The sequence below is a fragment of the Columba livia genome, chromosome Z (genome assembly GCF_036013475.1).
Source record: "Columba livia isolate bColLiv1 breed racing homer chromosome Z, bColLiv1.pat.W.v2, whole genome shotgun sequence".
Lineage (NCBI taxonomy): Eukaryota > Metazoa > Chordata > Aves > Columbiformes > Columbidae > Columba > Columba livia.
Window position 1 is genome coordinate 3,486,531 of NC_088642.1, and position 25,426 is coordinate 3,511,956.

Here is a 25,426-nt window from a genome sequence, read left to right on the forward strand (position 1 = left end):
GTGAAGGGACAGGAGTTGGACTCAATGATCCTTGTGAGTCCCTTCCAACACAGGACATTCCATGATTCCATGATTCCCAACACCAGTGATTACAGCATCAACCACGGACATCTCCCAGTGCAGTGGCCACAGGACAGCGCTTGTTCTTCAGCCTCCTCATCCCTTCAGCACGTACAGAGCTCCCAAGGAGGTCCTCTGTCTTCTGGTCACACTATCCCATGGACAGCAGTGCCTTGCCCTCCCCTCCACCAAGACACACCAGACCAGTGTGCTAGAGCACCTCAAGTGTTTCCAGCCCTGAGGAAGACTCTGGTGACTGGGGAATGAATGCAAGAAAGGACAAATTCAGAAAAACCCATCACATCCACAGGGAAGAAAACATGGTAGATATTTAAAAGTGCAGTGGAAACTGAGATAGGTAAAGGTGGAGAAAACAAGTGATGGTAACACCAGCAGCAGGGCTGGCCAGGAGGACTTGTCATCTGGCATATATCCAGCCTTGTAATGCATTTGCTGAAGAGCACCAAACGTGTCCCTGCAGAAATCCAGAGGATGGGTCTAAGCCTGTGTCTGCCAGCATCCAGGTCAGCCCAGGAGGAAAAGTAAACTCCTCTCATTGCTTAGTTTCAAAGAGAAAAATTTCGAGTGAGAGACGAGGGGCTGGTGACAAGGAATCCTAGGAGAAGGACAGGGGTTCATCACAGCTGGTCACACAGTCTGGATGAATGCATGAGCCAGGGTAACTTATCCTAAAACCTAGTATGAGCCTCACAGACATTGCTGTCGTCTGGCCCTTGATTTTTGTCAAAGGGGTATAAAATTGCTTGTTACAGGAAAAGCAGAGTAACACTGGACACCAAACATACTTCAGCTTCCCTAACAGCACCCCAACTCATAGAAGTAATTGTTCAAAGGATCAGGAGGTTTACCTTGCCTCCCTTGCCCTTGATCTATGTCCTATTTCTCTAAGTTTACAGCTGTCTCCTGGTAATATTTTCTTTGCCAAGGACAGCCCTGCACCCTACAGAAGAAACATCACATGCCACCTGGATCTGGCATCTCCCTCCTTGCAGATGACCCAGGGCAAGAGGATATGTCCTTATCTCCAGGGTTGTCCCATGCTCTGCTTTGGAAAATCACCCAGGGCCCCCACCGACAGGTTTGTGATCACACACGCCAGACAGACTTTCCTGCTCAGATCAAACAGGGCCATGGAGGAGCTGTGATTTGTCCCTGCAGGCTGAAGCAACTCAGGTAGATCAGCCCAGTGAGAAGCAAAGCAGTGGCTGCACATCTCTTTTGATACCTCAGCTCTCATTTTCATTTTGGAAACCATCCCTGGTCCTTGCAAGCCTGGAAAGCCACCCAGTACAGGTGAGAAGGAAAGAGGGGCAGGAGCTGACATGACCTCCCGTGTTCTGTAAGGGTCCAACTGCATTTTGCAACCTCCTGCACTGGGAACAGAGCGTTTGCTTCTCCAAGGCTCATCTTGGGCATTAAAGCACTTTCTGTTGGTTAAATAAACCCAAATCCTGCACACACTAATGCCACAACGTGGTTTCACAGTACAAGAACGTGAAGGACTGGGGCAGTCTGTTCCTGACCACTGCATGTTTTTCAAATGAGTACAAAACACCAAGTACATCTCCTGGATATACTAAAAAAAAAAAAAAAGATATATATATATAGCATCTAGGCAAAACATTCCTGTACAAAAAACCCAACTGAAAGATTATGATGAATTGGTGTTATTCCCTGCATCCAGTTAATGCTGTTTAATTTCTGCCATAAGATAGCATTTCACTTCTGGGGTTGTGGCCTATTTCATTTCACTCCAAATGAACCATTTAAAAGCCTTTTCCCCCTCCACCTCTGATTTTGCTGAAAAACACAATAACAAACCAGGAAAATAAATTTCCAACCAGTGAACCGGAAAATAATCACCATGATCAAAACCAGATATCTCTGTTTTCGTGTAGCTCCAGTCCCCAGAGACTCAGGTCAGTAGGAGTGACACTGGCTGAGCTGCTGGTCCAGCACCCACCAGCACATCCCCTGGTCGGGACCCAACATCCCTCACTCCAGGACCCAATTCCTCTGCAATATTCCTGCAATTCCAAACGAGTTGCCATTTTTTTCAGCCCATAGCTTCAAGGAGCAACATCAGAGACAAGAGTTCAGCCACCAAGCGTTAATTTAACACAGGAAGGAATCAGACAGAGAGCTGAGCAACAAATTAAGGATGGACAATGAGTTTTGCTGGTGCTTTGGAAAGAGTAGGAAGGTATTTCACTCCCTGGGCTGTGGGTCACTCTTCACCCTTGCAGATGAGACCTTGAGAGGCTCCATCTCCCCACATCCCCCCAAACCTTGGCTGCCTCCTGCCCACCATGCATGGTTTGGGTTGGAAGGGACATCCAAAGCTCCCTCCTGGAAAACACGCTCCCTGCCTTGTGCCGTGCCCTGGCAGGACTGCTTTAAAAATTACCCTAATTCTTCTTCTTATTGAGCAGCTGGAGGAAGGAGAGGTTGTGCAAGGAGCTGGTGGTTCCACAGCTCCAAGCAGGATGGGGGTTTTAATGGCCTAGGGCTGTTTCAGCAGCATCGCAGCCACAGAATCACAGAACCACAAAAGGGTTTGGGGTGAAGGGACCTTCCCAGCTCCCCCAGTGCCCCCCCTGCCATGAGCGGGGACATCTTCACCAGCTCAGGTTGCTCAGAGCCCCGTCCAGCCTGGCCTGGGATGTCTCCAGGGATGGTTCATCCACCACCTCTCTGGCCAACCTGGGACAGGCTCTCACCACCCTCAGGGACAACAATTCCTTCCTCATGTCCAGCCTGAACCTCCCTCCTTAAGTTTAAAACCATCACCCCTTGTCCTATGGCAACAAGCCCTGCTCAAAAGTCTGTCCCCATCTTTCTCACAGGCCCCTTTTAAGTCCAGAAAGGTGCAATAAGGTCTCCCCAGAGCTTCTCTTCTCCAGCTGAACACCCCAACTCTCTCAGCCTGTCCTCCCAGCAGAGCTGTTCCAGCCTCGGATCATTCCTGTGGCTCCTCTGGCCCCTCTCCAGCAGGTCCATGTGTGTCCTGTGCTGAGCACCCAGAGCTGGACCAGCACTGCAGGGGGGTCTCACCAGAGCGGGGCAGAGGGGCAGAATCACCTCCCTGACCTGCTGCCCATGCTCCTGGTGATGCAGCACCCAGATTCACCCACCTGTCATCTCCCACCCAGTCCAGATTCAAACAATTCCAGTATTCAAAATGCACGACGGTGCAGATCTGCAGCCCCCAGCCGGGTTTGTTGCTGTCTCCAGACTCCTGAGAGCTTCACTTGACACATAATACAACCATTATCTCAGGTTTATATGGACGTTTCCCACTCAGGCCAACAAGAGCTGAGCCAAAACAGCTCAGTAAGTGGTTTTGGTATATGGTGGAAAAAATTTCCTCCGTTCAGCCTTATGAAGAGCTGCTTGCAGAACACTGATCTCCAAGGAAGACCTGCCCCGGGGAGGGACTTTGGGGTTGCTGATGGGCTTTGCAGGTGGGCAGCATTGGAGGGGATCTTTTTATAAGGTTGCATGCAACAGAGGCATTCGCTATTAAAAAAAAAAAAGCCTTGTAAACCCAATCCCCCTCACATCACGCTATCTCTGTGCAGAAAGCCTCTTCATTCCTTATCTCAGCCCCTAGAGATTTGTGGGATATCACAAATAACAGCTGGACGAGATAAGGCGTCTTCCAACGTGTTGGCTGCTCATAATGTCTAAAACACCCCGTCATGATGAACCTGAATGGGCCGGTGGCTGTGGATGCTACATATCATTTGTTTCCAATCTGACCCTGCTGTTTTCCAGATGTTTTGAGCAAACATCGTGCATGTTTTTTTTCCACCATTCTCACACTTCAGATTCCCATCTACAAACCCTACCAACACCCTCACCTCCAACCATGAAGAGCAGAGGCCAAAAACGCTCAATGTTGGCCAAGCAAAGCTTAATCCACTCCCCATCCATTCCAGCTTCTAGTGTTGAGGGATCTTCTTAATTCCAATTAGCGGCTCATGAAGTAAAACCCCCCCAAGGAGGAGGAGAACTGTTAGCATCCGACCCTCCAGGGTTTACCACTGTGGTAATGCAAAACCAGGCATGCCAGCAACAAAATGTTTATGTCCCCGTGATTCATAATACCGCAGAGTTTGCAGGAAATGTAATACCATTCACGATTAAGAAATGCTCTTGTTTTCTGCTAAATATATAAAATGATCACTCATCCCCTGAGCAGCAGATGCAAATTATACATAGCATTAGCCTTGTATGCCAACCACCATAATTCCGGTGCAGCATGAAGCAGTTTCCCAAGGCTCTAGAAGTCCCTTAATCTGCCTTTTGACGTCAAATGACAAATTTCTTGCCTGGGATCATTAACGGGATGACTAATGAAAGCTGATAAGTGAATTTATAAATGAAATTAAAGATATTAATATTAAAATCCAGGCTATGAGAAAGAGAAATGTGGATTTAACAAACCACAACAACGAGTGCGGTAATCTGCATGAGATTTACAGCTCTTTTCCTGCCAGGAACATCGGAGATGTGGTATTTTCCACCTGGAGGACGTGGAAGCTACCAGGCTTGATGGACACAGCTCCTGAAGCATTAGCAGCCCTAATACCTTCAGATGCTGAGATTTTAAAAAAAGCTGCTCAAATTTGCCAGAAAATGCCACAGCAGGACTGAAAATATGATGACAGAAAATATCTTTAGACTGTGGTCAGTTTGCTGTTTTTTTAATTTGAAAAAGCCCACCTCGATCTAGATTCTCACCTTACTCATCCCACTACAAGTGCCAAGCAACTCTGAGGACGTATTTTGGATTTATTCTCATACGAACAAGTTCAGACCTTTCCAGCTTGGTGTTTGATCCCATGTCCAGGAAGCTTCAGCATGGACCCACAGCTCATTTCTGACTCCAGCTGCTCCTCATGGAGGTTTGGCATTCTCAGGAGAGTCAATTTAAGCCTCAGCTCCCACCAGCTGATGATGATCAGCCCTGGATGGACTGGACAGATGTCCCAAGGAGCAAAGATAAATGAGATCCTACCTAATGCTGCAGGACTGCATAAGAACAGGCACCTCCTCTGCTGTGAAAAGTAGAGAAGAAAGCTTCCTTTTGCCTGTAGATGCTCAGTTTTCAAGCAGATCCATCATGGAAATAGGTTGGTGGGGCAAGTACTCATGAGTGGTGCCACCTGATGCGCTCACAGCTTCAAAAACAACCGAGATCCCTTCGGCTGTATCAGGACCTTGAGCCAGCAGCGTGACTGAAGAATCAGATGTCACCAGGAGTATGAGAAAGCCCAGAAACACAACAAAAAGCACCAGTGGGGAAGGCACGTTTGGTATGGGGACATTTCCCAATCCCACCGTCCAGTGGAGGAGCCCAGAGTGGGGAGCAGCCACACCATGGCGGGTGCCCAAGGGTCTGTGTTTCTGAACACATCTTAGAAACCCTCCTGAGCCTGGAGAAGACAAGAATAGTTTTTGGAGCAGCTCCTAACTCAACTCCAGTGTTGAGTGCTTGGACAGGTGGCCTGCTGGGCTGTCCAGTTCCTGCTGAAGATACCTGCAAAGAAGTCCTGAAAGGTACCCATGGTCTGGCTTTCTCCTCATTTAGGGGAACAGCTGCTCCTTGTACCATTTGGGGAACGAGGTAGAGGAGTCACACATGGTAACATCTCCACAGCATCACCTGAGCGCTAAACAGATGATCACTGGTGGTCACCCACACCTCAGGGTGTCACCTCCAGCTCGGGCAGTAACCCCCACAAGGAGCACAGGGACGCAGTGTGAGAGATGGAGACACCCAGTTCCTTCTCTGAGCTACGGAAACCCTCATCCGAACATCTCCGCACAGGTAGGTCCTCGCTCCAAAGGGTCGCAGCCCGCAGGTACCCAGCTGCCCATCATTGCCTCTCTCCATAACCTGCATCTTCACTGCTTGCAGCATCTGCTTTGCTCCTGACCCCGCTGGGCTTATTCACTCAAACCAAAGCAATGACCTTCACCCAAAGATCTACGACCCATACACTTGGAGCTTTCTGCAGACACATTTAACAGCCTTTAAAGGGAGGGAGAGAAAACAAGAAGTGGTTAAGGACACTTACCAAGAGGGATCCACCATAGCACGTGCCAGCCAGCCCGACCCAGCTGGGGCTGGGAAATATAAAGGACCAGCAGGCAGGAAAATGGGTGAGAAAAGGTCCCAGGAGACTGCAAAAACGGAGCAGAGGGGGAGTAGAAAGGGTTAAGCAAAAGTGGATTTTAAAGGGAGAATCTAATCACTCCCAAAAGACTTGAGTTTGTTCCTAAGGAGGTTTAGGAGTAAGGCATGATAAAGGGAGGATCAAATTAGGAAGTCTCTTGCGGGGTCCTGCATGGAGATGGTCATGGGCACTGTACTCCATCTCTCCGAATTGAACCAAAAGAGGGAGAAAATGATGATTTTCCCCATTGGGTCTTAGCCTCACTCTTGCTGCTCACCTGCAGGTCCCTGTCGACAGCCACACACCGCCCTTCTCCTTCCCAAACCAACACATGGGCTGGAAAACCTCCCGAATGCTGTAGCTGAGTTTTGAGCACCAACGTTGCCACTAGCAGCAATTTGAAGCTCTGCTTTAATCAGAATTTAACTCTACCCTTTAACTTAAAAGCCTCATTCTATTGCCCAGCTCCAGGAGCTGCGGGTTTATGTAGAAACACCCAAACACCGTGAGATTCCCAACAGCCATCACACCTCTCCCACCTGCAAAACCAAGTCTGGTCTTGGATGTTATGAGCATTGATGATGATCTCAATGTAGCATAATACCTTCTGTAAAGTCTGCCCTCGGATTTCCGGCACATTTATTTAATGCTTCCAAAACAAGTGTTCTCAGGTTAAGGAGGGAGGGAAAGGCTCTTCTCTGCTGATCTGATGCAGCACATGTCCCTTTTTGAACATCTCTAGAGATAAGGACCTTCCAGTTACAACCACACAGTTTGGGTTTAAACCAGCAAGTAAAGGGGCTGGAGGGGATACCCATGCTCCCACTACCCAATGTCATGTCCCACGGGACCCCCTGGAGAGCCACCATCCCCTCTCCTTCCACCCCTGCATCTCCAGCAGCCGCGGACATCTTCTGTCTGGTCGGTCCTGGATGTCACACATGCTCCCCATGGCACCCAGCAGGGCGGGGGGTTTCTCCTACAGATTTGGGAGCTCCTGCAGTGTTTCCCCCTCCCCTCCCAGCTAACCGAATTCCCAGCAGGGTTTAAGACGACAACGACAAAAAGCGAAGCCCAGACTTACTCTAGGACAGTCTGTCCGGGCGGTTCATGGAGGAGGACTTGGCTCAGCGAGGACCGAGGCCAGTTACAGCAGCACCCCGGCGCCTACGGATCCCCCCATCCCCATTTTGTCACCCCACTCTGTCCAGGACACACCAAGCAATGCCAAACTGTGTCCCCACCCTGTCCCCACCGCCTCGTCCACACGGCAGCTCCCAAGTTTTGTGGCAAACAACCCCCGGATCTCCCCACTCCATCTTCACAGCCACATTTGCTTCCTCGCTTGGGTAGCGACTCACCAGTTCTTAAACAACACACTTCCACGGGGCCGGATCCGCACAGTAAATCCAGCTCAGCTTTCGTTAGACTTTGCTGATGATTCCCAATACGAGAAATATGTGACCTGCTACATGTTTACCTTTTTCTTAAAAGCAATGGTTGACGCCACCCCAAACCCCACATGAGGCACGGATGGGTCCAGCTCCCATTTGGCAGCACTAAATGTGTGAAAGACCTTTACGCAACCCTTATATAAATGGATGTCGGAGCCCATTTTCTCCACGTTTGGGATTATCGGTCCCCTGGTTGTTGGAAGAAGGTGTTTAACACCGGTTGGTGCTGGGGGGATGTTGGGGCTTTGCAGAAATCACCGCATGTGCCTCCACACCCACCGCGGCACCACCGGCACATGACAAGGTTCAGGTTTCCTCAGCCCGCGACACTAAAATCAAACAAAAACAGGTTATTTTCTCCGTATCGGGTGGCTTTTCGAGACTTGGAGTGTCAAAGGAATTAAGTCATTACGCTGTGGATGCACTTGATGGATTATGAGCTATGAAAGGCCTGGTAGTTACTGACTAACAAGGCCGGGAGGTGGAGAGTGGGGGGTGGAAAATGTTTCCTCTCGTAAGAAACAGTTTCTAACGAGACAGGTCAAAATATGATGCGGATGATAAATTGCTTAAGTACCAGCTGCCGTTACCCCAGCAGTTTTCTGTAGGATTAGATTATCGAAGTATCCTCGGAGCACATTGACCGAACAGTTTCGCTCTGTTATCAGCGCTAATTTGCAGGAGATCTGGGTTTTTTGTGCTCGCTGCAAACCCCAACAAAGGGGCAGCTGCCAGCAGGTGTATGTTTTGGAGGGGATTGGGTTTATCCGTTTTGGGGTGAGGGGCGGGAAGGTAGAGGAGGGGATTACAATTTTTTTCCCACGTCATAACCCAAATTTCATCATTTCACGCATTGGGGGGGGGGGGGTTTGAATTTAAAAAAAAAAAAAAGGAGAAAAAAAATTTAAAGTCAAAAATAAAATAATTAAAATAAAAATAAAATGAAAAGTCACATTGGAAAATGGACCAGCCCCCAACAGGCATGCACGTCTCCCTTCATGCAAGCGAGAAGCACAGCCTCCCTCCTCGGGATGCGTACGGGGACATGTGTGGCATACGGGGACATGTGTCACGCAGGGAGCTCAGCGCCGGCCCGGGGCGAGGATGGAGCGAGAACAAAGGGCCACAGAAAACAACCACATCCAAAGGGGGGAACAAAGGGGGGGCAACCCGCTGTTGTTTGCAATGGGGGGACAGGATGGCCGAACAGGCGTCGAGATACACGATAAAAAAATAAGGAAATATGGAGAAGGAAATAATAAATAAATGTTGGGGGGGGGGCGTGGGGGGGGAATTAAATAAAAACTCAGGGTAAAGCGAGGAGGGAGGTGGAAAGGCACGGCCTGGCGGGATGAGGCGTCTACTCCGAGGGATGCTGGGGTAAGGCAGAGACACTTGCTTTTGGTTTTTGTTTTGCAAGCGGCTCCTCTCGGGATTTCAGTGGTGGCCACCGACCTGCTGAATTTCCCTTCCTCTCATCAAAAGGCAAATAACCAACCCTGCGCCTCCCCACCTTTCTGCGGAAACGCGATTAAAACAAGATGTTCCCCCCCAACCCAGCCCCGGCCCCTGCTCTGGGGAGCCCTGACTTCCCTCAGATCCTGGTGGCATCCAAGCCAAAAAGGGAAGGTTTTACAAAGGTTTTACAGGACCATTTATTTTGCAGACCTGAGAAAGGAGGCCTGGCACGGGGACGAGTGATTGGTATTGTTATCGCTTCGCAACAAAAATCACTCTCGCTGACCACAATTTGGTTTCCCACCCCTCCCCGCTTCCAATATTTTCAGCTCCCCGGTGACTTTTCTCCCAACCCCGCTCTTCGCTCTCTTTGACCAAAATCGAATTATTCAGAAGACGGTGGGGCCCGGAGGCTTTAAAGCAGGAGAATGTAGTTACAACATTAGCAGCTGGGGTGTTTTTTTGTTTAACAAGCCCTGCCTTGAAGGGGTCTGGCAAAGATATTTATATCGTGCCAGGCGCCGCGGGACCACGGCACCGCAACCTCTCGCCGAGCAGATGGTGGGCAGGGCGCTCACATATATATATATATTTATATACACGTTTAAACACACATCTAATAAATTAGAGCGACTTTTTTTTCCCCGAGGTTCATTTACCTCCTGTTAATTGGGAGTTTAAAAATAAATTATTCCCCCCATCCATCCATCCATCCATCCGGAGGTTGCCCCTCCGGTTTTGGTTATCAGTCCGATAAGGAACGTGTAATGTTGTAACCGGGATGAAACAAGCAGAGCCTTCATCAGGCAGCTATCTTTTTTTTGGGTTAATAATGAGGGCTTTGGGTTTGTGCGCCTTTCTTTCGGCTATTCTGCGGTAAAGCGGAATCCTGCATCAGCACAAGGGTAATATGGACTGTGCGCCAGGGGAATATGTACACACAGAATAATGCTGGGGGGTAGATATGGGATAGGAATAAAAACAAATAAATAAAAATATGTATAAAAAAGCCCCCATATCCGCACTACGGGAAAAAAATCCACTCAAACCTCACGATGGGGGGAAAGCAAGGAAAAAATCTAAACAGCAGGATACGACAATAAATGGGAAAACAGCAATAGAAAAAGCACACTAGGTTAATATAGGAAAACTAGTTTCTTTATTGAGAGATCGTATATTAGTATTAGTGGAATCGTGTGTAACAATGTCATCATGCACACAATACAAAAAGGCAAGGCCCACCATGCTATGGAAGGGCAACAGAACAAAAGCAGCGTACACTGAGCAGATGTATAGGCTACAGCACATTACATTTCAGCAGGGTATGTCTCTACAGAGAGATTTACATCAGAAACTAGGTAATGTAAAAAAATACAGACCATGCTTTAGTTTTAGTACAAGAAAAAGGTGAAGATACACAACCAAAGGATATTCGATACAGAAAAATTACCCACAAAATAAGAACAGGAAGTAATTTAGCACAGCAGAAAAAAATGTTATCCCTGTTTAATGGAAAAACATTTTGCCAGTCGTCTCTTTTCATAATCGGTTTTTTTTAATTATTATTTTTCGGAGGGGGGGGCGGGGAAGGGGTTGTTCGCCACATTGGAGCCGCGTTATTGGGACATTATTGGGACGGGACACTTGTGGCTGATAGGGACGGTGGGGCTGGACGGGCACCCACGACGCCCAATTTGTATTTTTCTTAGAATTAAGGCAAACCTCCACATTTCCCTCTCCCCAATGTTTTATATATATTTTTTTTAGGGGGTTTTCGGTCGCAATTTGGGGGCGTTCGGCCCCTCCCAAAGCCCGCCCCCCCCTCCACTTCCCACCCAGGAGACCCGACGACCACAGCAAAACGAATCCACTTAACAGGAATTTACAGTGCAATGTACTCAGCTAAACAGGATGAAGGTACAAAAATGGCTGTTATCGTCTACAGCTACGCTGAGATGGCCTGGTGGCTATAGGCTACACGGCGAGACGGGGGTGGGGGAGTGGGGGGGAGTTAAATTAAAAATAAAATAAAATTTAGAAAAAAATAAATTATATATATATAAGAAAAGGAAAATGGAGCTACCGAGGGACAGACTGGAGGTGCAGGTGGGAGCTGGGGGGAGGCGGGGAACCCCCACCCCGGGCACTGCTGGGGATGGGGCGCTTTGGGAGGGGGTTGGGGGGTGCGGAGCGCTGCGCGCCCGCGGGGCGGCTGGCGCCGGTGGCACGGGGTGGGCAGCACCCCCATCCTGCCGGGGTCCCGGAGCCCGGGCCGAGCCGGACATACGCGCCCTCCTCGATATACACACAACCCGCCCCTCTCCGCCATCCCGCCCTGCTGCGCGGAGCGGCCCCGGGACGCGAACCCGCGGCCCCGGCGCGGTACCTCTGTTGCGCACGGAGCCGAAGACGGGCAGCACCAGGTAACCGACGTGCACCAGGACCATGCTGCGGCCTTTTGTGGCGCGGCGGAGTCGGCGGCGCGGCCCCGGGCCCGCTCCCGCCGGCCCCTCCGACGCGACGGCGAGTGGCGGCCGCCGCGCTCCGCTCCGCTCCGCCGGCACACAAAGGCGCCCGCCGCCAATGGCAGCGCGCCGGCCGCCGGGAGGACACGCCCCCCCCGCCGCTGGCCCCGCCCCGCCGAGGGTCGCGCCGACCAATGAGGGGCTAAAAGGGAAAGTCGGGGAGAGGAGAGGAGGGCGGGGCCTGTCGTCAAGTGTACGCGCGCCGCGCGTGCGTGCGTGTGCACACGCGTGCGCGCGCGCGCTGCTGCGATGCGGGCGTGCAACCCGGGCGTGCGCCGGGTGGCGGGGGGGGGGGTGGGGGTGTCGCGGGTGTCTGTATGTGTGCGTGCACGCGCGGGTGCGCGTCTGCTTGCGGGCACGCGCCGGCCCGCACGTGCACGAGCAGGTGTTCACGTGTGCCGTTGTGGACACGCGCATGTGCACACACATGCACACTGCACGCGCAGGCACACCCGTGCATACAGGAGCGTGTGCACACGCATGCACAAGTGGACACGTGCACGCGCGTACATACACTGCATGCGTAGATGCACACATAAGCGTATGCACACACGTGCACAAGCAGACGCGTGCACGTGCACACACAGATGGCTACCTGCATGCAGAGCCGTATGCTCACACGTGTGCAGATGTGGACACACGCACTGCACACACGCACTGCACTCAGAGACACAGACACGCGTAAGCACAGAAGCGTGAGCACACACGCACAAGCGGGCACATACACAAGCAGACACAGGCACGTAGACATGGGCACACGCACACATGCAGGGCATGCATATATGCACACGTGCATACAGAAGCTGATGCACACGTGCACAAGCAGACGCGTGCACGTGCTCACACAGATGGCTACCTGCATGCAGAGCCATATGCTCACACGTGTGCAGATGTGGACACACGCACTGCACACACGCACTGCACGCAGAGACACAAACATGCGTAAGCACAGAAGCGTGAGCACACACGCACAAGCGGGCACATACACAAGCAGACACAGGCACGTAGACACGGGCACACGCACACATGCACTGCATGCATAGATGCGCACGTGTGCATACGGAAGCATATGCACACACGTGCATGAGCGAACAAATGCGTGTGCACGAGAGGACAGATGCACATGTACAAGCAGACACATGTGCACACATGCACTGCATGCGTAGATGCGCACATGTGCATACAGAAGCTGATGCACACACGTGCACAAGCAGACGCGTGCACGTGCTCACACAGATGGCTACCTGCATGCAGAGCCATATGCTCACACATGTGCACGTGCGCAGATGTGGACACATCTGTGTGCACACATGCACTGCACACATGCACTGCACACATGCACTGCACACGCAGGCACAGACACCCCTGAGTATGAAAGCACGTGCACACATGCACAAACGCGCACATGCACAAGGGGACACATGCACGTGAAGAAGCAGACACAGGCACGTAGACACAGGCACGTGCACACATGCACCGCACGTGTAGATGCACACTGCATGTCCAGCACACATATTCATACAGATGCATATGCACACGCGTGCACAAGCAGACAAATGCGTGTGCACAGACACACGCATGTGTACAAGCAGACATGTGCACACATGCACTGCATGCGTAGATGCGCACATTTGCATACAGAAGCTGATGCACACACGTGCACAAGCAGACGCATGCACGTGTTCACGCATATGGCTACCTGCATGCGGAGCCATATGCTCACACGTGCTCTGTGAACACAGGCACGTACGCAAGAAGACACAGGCAAGTACGCCCATTTGTGCACACATAGACACCGGTGTGCATGTGCATACGGCTGCATATGCACACACGTGCACAGGTGGGTGCATACATGTGTATACATGCACAAGCACACACACATGTACAAGCAGACACGTGCACACGTGCCCTGCACACATATATGCATACAAATGCATATGCACGCACAGGCTAGTGTGCACATACGTGGGCACTGGCATATGTGCACATAGGCACAAGCAGACACACGCATGTGCACAAGCAAGCACATGCATGTGCACACATGCATTTCACACATATATGCTTACATGCGTACAGAGACATACAGGCACTTGTGCACACACATGGGCACTGGCACGCACGCACAAACGTGCACACATGCTCAGGCACACTCATGCACACATGCACACGCACACACCGTGTACTCTGCAGTCCTGTGCACACGTGCAGCTGCAGAAGCACACATACATGCACACACATGCATGCAAACGGGCGTGCAACGGCACACATTCACACACACAACGTGGCCATAGCCCCGCTCTCCCCTCCATACATCCCTCTGCACCGCAGCTTGCAATGACACCGCTGGCTGCAGCACGTATGGGAAACATACGTCAAGTCGTGCCCAAAGCAGAGGATGGCACTGGCTGCAGGAGGACGAAGGGGCTTGTCCCTGTCCCTGCAGGAGACACAGTGGCCCATTGTGCTGATGCCCCAGTTACTGACAGAACTTGTCCGTTGGGGCATCGCTGACCTAAAATGGCTCCATCTGAGCCCAGGAGGGAGCGTGGAAGCCCCATGGGGCTCAGAGCCGCCCTCCTTGTGAGACAAAGAGCCCTCATGGCTTAAAGCAGAACAATTACCTCCAAAAGTCCCAACCAGAAGGTCATCGTTGTTCATTTAATGAAGTGGGAGAGACCTCATTGCGCGGGAGGGGTTTCTGTTGGGGGTTTCTGTTGGGGCGCAGGGTCCTGGGGAGCATTTTCCCTGCTGCAAACTGAATTTTCGGTGCCCTCTCCACCCTGGCCAGGCTGGGGGTTGTTTTTGCCGTGCTCCCCCTGCACTGCTATCCCACCATGGGGAGCCCCCTTAATCCCCACTTATCTTTATCCGTCTTGTGCATCTGGCAGGTTTAAGCGCTCGGCAGCCTCCTAACGGGTATATGTGATGGATTTGTTCGCGTGGATTATTGCATTGGGTTTAGCGTTGAGTTTATTTTGTGTTGTGGTTTGTGGTGTGTGTGTTTTGTTTTGTTTTGTTTTGTTTTTCCTGATCTGATTTAAAACAGGGTCTGGGCAACGTGGATCTGTTAACCCTTCCCCTCCCAGCCCCGCAGCCGGAGGGCAGCAGCATGGGAAGGATTAACTTGATCCGCCAGCAGCAGGGACAGCTGCCTGCACGTCCTGGCCGCCTTCTTCTCAGCTGTGATGTCCACCCGAAAGGCCTCTTTTGGGTAAGATTTCACACCACGCGGAAAAAATCACCGCTTTCCACTCATTTCTACCAGTAGCAAGAAATCATTTCGATAAGCAAGGTGCGATCTGCTTGAGCTCACGGTATTAAACACATCCCACAATGGGACACTTCTTTGAGCGCTGAAAAGGCTGGAAGGTTTAATAGAATCAAAGAATCATAGAAAGGTTTGGGCTGAAGGGACCTTCCCAGCTCCCCCAGTGCCCCCCCTGCCATGAGCAGGGACATCTTCACCAGCTCAGGTTGCTCAGAGCCCCGTCCAGCCTGGCCTGGGATGTCTCCAGGGATGGTTCAGCCACCACCTCTCTGGCCAACCTGGGACAGGCTCTCAACACCCAGTTCCTTCCTCATGCTTAGCCTCAATCTCCCTTCTTTAGTTTCAAACCATCACCCCTTGTCCTATCACAACAGGGTCTGCTCAAAAGTCTGCCCCCATCTTTCTCACACACCCCTTTTAAGTCCAGAAAGGTGCACTAAGGTGCACAAGGTCTCCCCGGAGCTTCTCTTCTCCAGCTGAACACCCCAACTCTCTCAGCCTGTCCTCCCAGCAGAGCTGTTCCAGCCTCGGATCATTCCTGTGGCTCCTCTGGCCCCTCTCCAGCAGGTCCATGTGTGTCCTGTGCTGAGCACCCAGAGCTGGACCAGCACTGCAGGGGGGTCTCACCAGAGCGGGGCAGAGGGGCAGAGTCACCTCCGTGACCTGCTGCCCACTCTTCTTCTAATAAAAGCCAAACATGATCAACCAAGGAGGGAATACTACCTTGCCTCCGCTTGCCCATTCCCACCATGATGGCTGCAGGATGGGCCCCCGGGACCCTCCATGATGTCCACAGACCCTGCAAGCACCTCATTGTCCCCTCCACGGTCCCCTGAGACCATCGCTGGCCCCGGGCCACGGCTCCGGTTGCTTTTGGCAGCTGTTCCCATGGCCCCAGGCCCCACCACCGCAGTTGTCACTGGCATTTCATGGGGCTGAGCGCTGGCTGCTGCTGTTTTTCATCCGTGCACAATCCCCCTGGGACACCCGATCTGCCAGGGGGGATTTGTGTGTCACACAGATGTCGCAGGCACAGGTTGATGTTAAAATTAGCCCTCAGCTTCCTCCTGCCCACACGGCCGGTGCCTGTTGGTGTGTCTCCAATGCAGCTTTTGGGGTCCCAGCACCCTGCTGTTTGGGGCATCCTCTCACTTTTACCCTAAGCCCCCTTTAAAAATTTGACCCATGGAATTCTTCTTCAATGTGATGTTTCCATCACATGTTTCTTTCAATGTTTCCAGCCCCATAAGTGCCACAAAGGTACCTATGGAGCAGATGTTTTGAGGATGCACGGTGCTGGGTCTGCCTCACCGCTTGGTCGACCGCTAGGATGACCATGAGCCAGCACTGGGCCCTTGTGGCCAGGAAGCCAATGGTACCTGGGGTGGGTTAGAAGGGGGTGGTCAGTAGGTCAGAGAGGTTCTCCTGCCCCTCTGCTCTGCCCTGGGGAGACCACACCTGGAATATTCTGTCCAGTTGTGGCCCCTCAGTTCCAGCAGGACAGGGAACTGCTGGAGAGAGTCCAGCGCAGCCACCAAGATGCTGAAGGGAGTGGAGCATCTCCCGTGTGAGGAAAGGCTGAGGGAGCTGGGGCTCTGGAGCTGGACAAGAGGACACTGAGGGGTGACCTCATTCATGTTTACAGATAGATAAAGGGTGAGTGTCAGGAGGATGGAGCCAGGCTCTTCTCGGTGACAACCAGTGATAGGACAAGGGGCAATGGGTTCAAACTGGAACACAAGAGGTTCCACTTAAATTTGAGAAGAAACTTCTTCATGATGAGGGTGGCAGAGCCTGGCCCAGGCTGCCCAGGGAGGTTGTGGAGTCTCCTTCTGTGCAGACATTCCAACCCGCCTGGACACCTTCCTGTGTAACCTCATCTGGGTGTTCCTGCTCCATGGGGGGATTGCACTGCATGAGCTTTCCAGGGCCCTTCAACCCCTGACATTCTGGGATTCTGTGTCTGTGTGTGTGGTCCCGCGTGGAAGGTTTCTCTCCTTGGCCGGGCACGCACGGAGGATTTTCAACAAAAATAAACATGATACAGAGCAGTTGAGAAGTGCTGGGGCACATGTGGGCACGTCAGCCACCGTCAGCCACCATCATTGGCCATTTCCACACCTGGCATTCACCATCTACCCACCTCAAAGCCCTCAGTAATTTTGAGGTTTTTTTCACCTTCTCTGCAAAACTGAGCTTGGTGAAATCCTTTGAAAGGTCAGGACGGGATCAGAAGGCTCAACGTTGGTGAGCCAGCATCTTGCAGACTTGGGGTGTTTTTGGCCAGCCTGTGGGACAGTAGAAAAGCCCCCATGAAGGACTTCCTCTTGCAGTTTTGAAGCTCAAGGTGGACATCTTGCACCCGCAGCAGAAATTTGGTGGCAGAATGGAGAGCGATGGCATTAATGTCATTAAAAGATCTGATACCTCTCTCCTGGTGGGGATGACACACTTGGATGGCACTGTCTGTTTTCTAGAAGGTGGTCTGAGCCTTTGATTGTTTTCTGATCTTCAGCTGCTCTTTGGATGATGATTTCCCTGATGTCAGTGGTGATACAACCATAGCACGGCCATGGCTGGGTCTTTGGTGGTGCTTCTAGTGGTGGTGGGTCTTACAAAACCCATCAAGAGGTACAAGTTTGGGGTTTTGAGCACCTCAAGTCTTAGATAGGGGGAGAGAAAGGGCCCCTTGGGCTTGAGAGACCAGCGCCGAAGATAAAAACCTACAGGGAAACGTGAAGGTGGAGAAATTAAAGGCAAAATATCACAAATGAAGAATGGGTGGAGAAAAGGTGAAAAGGGAGGAGAGATGTCAACCCAAACAAAGGTGGGAAAAGAGAAAGTGGGGCACTCCCCTTTCATGAAAGATCTCTATCTGAGGTTTATTTACATTGATGTTTCATCTGTGCTTGTTTTGCACCTTTGTTTTCTGCCTTCCTGTAACTTCATCTCTTTTGCCTTTTACCCCATTTATTCTTTTTCTGCTCTTAAAAAAAAAAAAAAAGAAAGAAAAAGAAGTGAGGTAGAGAAGATCATTGTGCACTTACTTAAAATTAAAATGAAACGTTTTAACATTTAGTGGGGAGAAAATAATATGGGGAGAAAATGTGCGAAAACCTCATATCCAAAGACCAGCAGTTTGGGAGGTGTGGAAGAAAACTGTGCCCCTATTTTGCCAGAGCAGATTTCGGATGCGTGGCCAGGGATTTTGTCTGGACGAAAATAGGAGCTGTTTTTTGGGGGTCTCACATCTGCTTAGAGGGACCCAATTCCTCCCCTAGCTCATTTAAGAGTGATTGCAGTTTATTTCAGCAAAGGGGGGCAAGGGGTTGCAATGCCCACATTTACACCTCGTCATTTTGCTTGTCCTTTTTCCGACAGGTGGTGAATTTTGCTACATGGGAGCGGGTGATGTTTCGCTGCAGCGAGTTCGGGGTGGGATATTTGGGATGATTAAATTATTCCTTGGAACTGCAATTCTGAGCGTGTATCCTCAGCGCCGACCCTCTGCCTCCCTACGAGAGGGCAGAGATGGGGATCTAAGGTACTCACATCAGCCTGTTTCAAGAAGAATGGCCCCAAATTTATCCCTTTTGCTCCATCCTGGCCATACTTTTGGGGAGCAGGGTTTTTGTTGAGTTTTCATTGGTGGCCACCACGTGCTCTCCCTGTCCCAGCATCCCACCAGCTCCCAGGAAAAAAAACAAAAATAATCTGGTTTTGGTTTTTTGTTGTTGTTGTTTTTTAATGTTTTTTCACATCCTTCACGGCCTTTTGCCTGGTTTTGGGGGCACTTTCCCCCGTTTAGGGGGATGCAGCAGAGGGTGTGATGGCGTCCCGGAGCCCGTATCCTCTGGCTTTGGTGCCATCTAGTGCCTTCCCATGGGCTGCTCCCAGCCTGGGCTCTCCAAGATGAAGTGTCAGTGGCCAAAATGCATTAAAAATTGTCATTATTACCTCATTTGCAGCTGCTGAGAGCCCTAACCTCCACCTATATATCGTGTCCCCCCGCCCCCAGCTTTTCCATGGGGTTGGGAACCATGAATTAAGGGGATTCCTCTCTGGGGCATGGGCAAGGGGGGAAAGTGGGTGTAGAGCTAATTTTGAAGTGGTTTTGAGAAGTTTTCTGAGCATTTTAAGAGTTTTGCTATACCCTCGCACAAGCTGGGGGTGCTGGTCCAGGACAAGACCTCACATTGGCCATTGAAGAATGAGGGATCTCAGCATCACCCCTGTGAAAACTTGGCTGTTGCACGTGGTGCTGCTGCTTAGTGGGGTATAAAATGACGTAATAACACTTTTTTGGCTGACAGGGAGCTCAGACCCTCCTGGAAAACATGCTCCCTGCCTTGTGCCGTGCCCTGGCAGGACTGCTTTAAAAATTACCCTAATTCTTCTTCTTATTGAGCAGCTGGAGGAAGGAGAGGTTGTGCAAGGAGCTGGTGGTTCCACAGCTCCAAGCAGGATGGGGGTTTTAATGGCCTGGGGCTGTTTCAGCAGCATCTCAGCCACAGAATCACAGAACCACAAAAGGGTTTGGGGTGAAGGGACCTTCCCAGCTCCCCCAGTGCCCCCCCTGCCATGAGCAGGGACATCTTCACCAGCTCAGGTTGCTCAGAGCCCCGTCCAGCCTGGCCTGGGATGTCTCCAGGGATGGTTCATCCACCACCTCTCTGGCCAACCTGGGACAGGCTCTCACCACCCTCAGGGACAACAATTTCTCCCTCATGTCCAGCCTGAACCTCCCTCCTTAAGTTTAAAACCATCACCCCTTGTCCTACGGCAACAAGCCCTGCTCAAAAGTCTGTCCCCATCTTTCTCACAGGCCTCGTTTAAGTCCGGAAAGGTGCAATAAGGTCTCCCCGGAGCTTCTCTTCTCCAGCTGAACACCCCAACTCTCTCAGCCTGTCCCACAGCAGAGCTGTTCCAGCCTCGGATCATTCCTGTGGCTCCTCTGGCCCCTCTCCAGCAAGTCCATGTGTGTCCTGTGCTGAGCACCCAGAGCTGGACCAGCACTGCAGGGGGGTCTCACCAGAAAAGATCCTCAGACGGTCTCAGGAGGTGTGGAGGATGGTCAGGTGCGCACCAGGGAATCATCCTCCTTTATGCAATGGAAGAGACGAAGTAAACAGCATTTTCAGCTCGCCAAGTCTTGTCTGAGACATGTTGTGAGCTGCCTGTTGAAGTTATCCCTCCTTTTATTAGAGTTGAATCACTATGTTTTGTCATCTGCTCTGGGTGTCTTAAACCTCCAACCTGCTCCTCACCTTCCAACCATTGACTTCCAATGGCTTGAATCAGCCCTGGGTTATCACAAAGACCACCTGCACCCATCTGCCCACCTCTATGGGGGACAGTGGTCTTCAAGCCTAGGGGGAACCCACCCTGACTGATGGAAATAAGATGGGAACAGTAAAACCCAACTGAATGAAGAGCGATATCAAGGCTGGTTCTCTGTCTCCTTGCAGCAGCAGAGGGGCAGCATGCTGCTCCCCGGTCCTTTAATCACATCCCAGACACCCTGTGTTAGGGTCTGAGGTGGTAGCGTGGGCTTGGTGGCACAAGAGGCACCCAAGGGCTGTATTAGGAGTTTGTGGTGCTCATCATCAATGATACATCTACAACACACCCATGGCAAGCAAGTGCATCAGCACAAGAAAGAGCTCAGTCTTCAATTATTCAAGGGAAGGCATCTGCTTACTCGCTCCAGCCTAAGTAATGATGATCACCTGAGCAGCTTCACACATCCCCTGGAGCCAACAGACACCAAAAAGCCACAAGACTGTGTGAGGTGTTAAGGGGTGGGTTGAGTGTCTGGTTATTTTGTATGTCCTGGGGTCATTGGAGCAAACCCCACCTGGCCCTGAGTTCCTGGGGAAGGTTGTACCGTATTTTTGCATCTCAAGTCATCATCGCTACAGAAAGTGGCAGAAAGATGCAGTTCACAACTTGATCGTGAACTTGGCATTCTTGCATTATTAAGAGTTTCCATCCACAAACAGCCTGTGCCGATTGCTTCAAAGGGATTGATGGTTTTCTCCACAGCATAGTTCAGGGTGATGATGCTCTGCGCTTCCTCCAGCACCTCACCCAGCCCTCACCCCTGAGCCAGGGACGATGATAAGAGAGCTTGGCAGTCTGGAGACCAAAACCTCCAAAGAACAGGAGGACACAAGGAAATGGAATGAAGTTGGGTCAGGGGAAGTTCAGGTGGGACATTAGGAAAAGGTTCTTCACTGAGAGGATGGTCAACCCCTGGAACAGGCTTCCCAGGGAAATGGTCACGGCACCAAGGCCATGAGAGGACAAGGAGCATCTGGAAAATGCTTTTAGAATCACAGAATAATTTTTGTTGGAAAAGACCCTCAAGATCATGGAGTCCAACCGTTAACATCACACTATCACTAAACCATGTCCCTAAGAACCCCATCTACACGTCTTTTAAACCCTCTCAGGGATGGTGACTCCACCACTGCCCTGCGCAGCCTGTTCCAATGCCCAACAGCCCTTTCCAGGAAGAAATTATTCCTCATATCCAATGGCCACAGTGCTGGGACAGAAAGATGTAGCACATCTCATGCCCAGCAGTCTAAAATACTGATCTACCCCAAGGAGACAACTTCATGAATCACAGTGGCAGCAATGGAGGGGAGAGGGTTGTCCCAAGGCAGGAGGCTGGAGTCCTCCATCAGAACAAAAAGATTTCCTGCTCTTCCTCCTGTTGGACAAGCTATTGAGCCAGGAGCTGGAAGAGGAGATGAAAATGGTTCATCTTGCCTCCAGTTGCTGCTGTGATCTTCATGGAGACACTGAGCAGTTCCACGCATAAGGGGGATCAAAGACTCATAGAATGATTTTTGTTGGAAGAGAGCCTCAAGATCATGGAGTGCAACCATTAACCCAACATTGTCACTAAACCATGTCCCTAAACAGGGGTGTCAAACTCATTTTAGTCACATAGTTTAATTTTAGGTAGTCTTGTGAGGAGCAGGTTGTTGGACTTGATGATCCTTTTGGATCCCTTCCAACTCGAGATATTCTACGATTCCATGTTTGCTGTGTATATATGTTGCTTCCCCTACACGCTCCTGGCTGCTGTATTTTTTTATTACTTCGGGGACTTTTCTTAATAAGAGGTATTTGGAAGGCTTGTTCGGCAGAGCACAGGAGTGGAGACGTTTCTACAGGCTGATGCTCCCACGTCTGATTGCTGACCAGGATTTTGTCCATGTGATCTCTATCCTTTACCTGTTCAGAGCCAAAACCAGTTCTGTGGAGAGCTTTGGTCCTTCCACAGGCCAAGGATGAGTGCCCATCACTGCCTGTCCAGCCTAATGCTCAGTATGGGACTGGAAATGTGGCACTAACAATCCAAGAAAAGACCCAGCATGCATAAAGAACCACCAGAAACAAAAATTATTTTATTAAATACACAAACCTGTGTTTTTAACTCCTTGGGATGCAGCTCATAAACAGGTAGGTCCTGTCTCCAATGTTCGCTGAGAAAATCAGAGACTGTCCCCACCAGAGATGCATTTACACCCTTATGTTTTGGCTGCATCGCTCCACCATGCTGGAGATGACGCTTCTGCCCAGTGGTTGGGGATCTCTTGTTAATGTTTACAAATATATAAAGGGTGAGTGTCAGGAGGATGGAGCCAGGCTCTTCTGGGTGACAACCAGTGATAGGACAAGGGGTAATGGGTTCAAACTGGAACACAGGAGGTTCCACTTAAATTTGAGAAGAAACTTGTTCCTGGTGAGGGTGGCAGAGCCTGGCCCAGGCTGCCCAGGGGGGTTGTGGAGTCTCCTTCTGTGCAGACATTCCAACCCGCCTGGACACCTTCCTGTGTAACCTCATCTGGGTGTTCCTGCTCCATGGGGGGATTGCAGTGGATGAGCTTTCCAGGGCCCTTCCAACCCCTGACATTCTGGGATTCTGTGATTCTATGATCTCCTCCAGAAGCAAGAGGCCAAGCTGGAGCAGTTATGGAGTCACCACCAGCTGATGTCCCGCTCTCATCACTGGCACCACACGTTGTGAGGATGCTTCCATCATTCCTTGCATCCCTGCAACCTGATGGGAAGCTGAGCAAGCACCATCAGTCACCTTCAAGAGCCAATCCCGACCGCTCAGAAGAACCACGCTTTGCCCAAATCTATTGTTTAACCCACATCACCACTTTATTTAAGTGCAAATTGTTCGCTCTTGTTGCTCTGAGCAATGCAGGGATGAGGAGGGGGTGTCCTCTTGGGACAGGAGAAGAAGGGAATCCCAGCCAAGGAGGCGGTTTCCAGCACATCGCTGCATTGTGGAGAATTTCACCTTGGCTCTTCGCGCAGATGACGGATCCCATTAGAGCTGTGAAACGTTAGCAGACGGGGAGCGTTAGTGAGATGTCAGAAAATAGATCCGAGGCGCTCAGCTGGCGATTTGTAAGTGGCAGAGCTCCTGCGAGGGGTGTTTTTATTCGGTGGTTTTGTCACACGCCGTCCAGGGAAAAGTGTGAATAAATGCGCCTGAGTGAGGAGTGTAATCATGTGGAAAAGCAAGAAAATTACCCTTTCATGACTGTCTGTCATATCCTGTGCCAGGTAACATGAGCTTTGAGTGAGAACACATAGCACAAGTGACACATTTCCCATTAGGATCTTAAAAGCGTCACTCCAGACCAAACACCTCTGACTTGAAAGCTCCTTTTTGGGTTTAGAGGACCACTGCAGCTTGTAACACCACAGATAAACATCTCCTTCCTATCTACAGCCACAGAGCGGGGACCCACGCTGCCAAATGGTGCAAAGAGGGCTACAGTTGTAACGAGTGGGGAAAAGTCAAGAGTATTTTAGGATGCAGATAATTGAATCTGCTGGTGGTAACATTAGTAAAGATGCACGTCCAAGGAAGCAATGGAAAGTCACTATTTTTATGAGTGGCTTTGTCAGGTAGAGTTGGAAATTTCTACTAGAAAGAGCTGGTCGCAGGGTTGTGTAGCAGAACTGCCAATGCTGGAAGACATGGATGAGGTCGATGAGCTGGAGTGATGCACACGATGTGACTTTGGAGTTCGGTAACGTCAAGTGTAGGGCAGACACACAACAAGAGAAGCAATGGGGAGGATCTGGGTGTCCGTGTCCCTGCTCATGGCAGGGGTTGGACCGGCTGACCCTTGAAGGTCCCTTTCAACCCAAACCATTCTGTGATCATTTCCAAGGGGCATTTATGAATCAGTAGTTGTAAGGATTCTCAGGAATGCATTTATACTTTTTACGAACCCCCTGGTCCAGCAGTGCAGTGGTGGCTGCAAAGATGCTGAGGGCTCTGGAGCATCTTTCTGATGAGGAGAGACTGAGAGAGCTGGGGCTGTTCAGCTGGAGAAGAGAAGCTGAGAGGGATCTCATCAGTGTTTACAAATATCTCAAGGGTGGGTGTCAAGAGGATGGACCAGACTCTGTTCACTGGTGCCCAGTAATGGGATGAGAAGCAACGGACACAGGCTGAAGCACAGGATGTTCCATCTGAATATGAGGAGAAACTTATTTACTTTGAGGTGTCAGAGCCTGGCCCAGGCTGCCCAGAGAGGTTGTGGAGTCTCCTTCTCTGAGACATTCAAAACCCACCAGTGTGACCTGCTCTGGTGACCCTGCTTGAGCAGGTGGCTTGGACTAGATGATCTCCAGAAGTCCCTTCAACCCCAAACATTTCGTGATTCTGATTCTTGTCCACAGCAGCCGTGGCTGGATCTGTACGCTCTGTTAAATGGTGCAGGCCACATGTCCCCTGACCTGACCAGCAACCAGGTCACCAGGTTAGACATCAATATATAGACCCAGAGGGGCTGGATCCTCATCTGATGTTAATTTCAATAAAAGGAGTGCGTTCACCTTTTTTTGCTCCAAAGACCAAAGTTATGGAGCAAAGCTATAGGTTTTTTCTGTCACAAGTTTGCATTTTGCGCGCGTTCTGCTCCTTTCCTTTGCAGGTAGGAGGGAAACTGCATCCCTGTGATGTTCTGGGGGGGAAGACACAGATGATGATCCTAAAAGGGAGAGGGAAAAACAAGTTGTATTTCAGTGAAAGGAGGTGATGCCCTCAGCAAAGAGCATCATTTACAGATTCTCCAGGGAGCTGGGGGACTAATCCACGTCGTAAAACCCTTCCGGTTCCCATTGTAAGGCAGACAAACTAAACTTTCAGCCACAAAATTAACCCGCATTGCAATGAATTCACTGGGGAAAGCAGTAAAAAAAGTATCAAACCAGTTTGGGTAGTTTTTTTGCCAGGTTCTCATGTCGCCCCAGAAATGACGATTCCCACGGAGCCAAGTGGCTCCTACATGAAAGTGAAGCGTCCTGAGCCACGAGGGGTGTGCTGGGTGCTGAGGGAGACATTCCAAGCTTTCCATTCCTCATATCCCCGAGCCTAAATGCTCCAGGTGCCTCTTGGTGACGGAGAAA

General features: G+C 50.8%; 1 protein-coding gene across 1 annotated transcript in view; it reads right to left on the minus strand.

Moving 5' to 3' along the window:
* ARK2C (arkadia (RNF111) C-terminal like ring finger ubiquitin ligase 2C) overlaps positions 1-11,725 on the minus strand; it is a 49,440-nt gene extending 37,715 nt beyond the window's left edge. The window contains exon 1 of the mRNA XM_065046897.1: positions 11,565-11,725. Within this exon, the coding sequence (XP_064902969.1) occupies positions 11,565-11,625 (61 nt within the window). The 5' untranslated portion in view covers positions 11,626-11,725. The remainder of the gene's footprint in view (positions 1-11,564) is intronic.
* Positions 11,726-25,426: the final 13,701 nt, after the last annotated feature.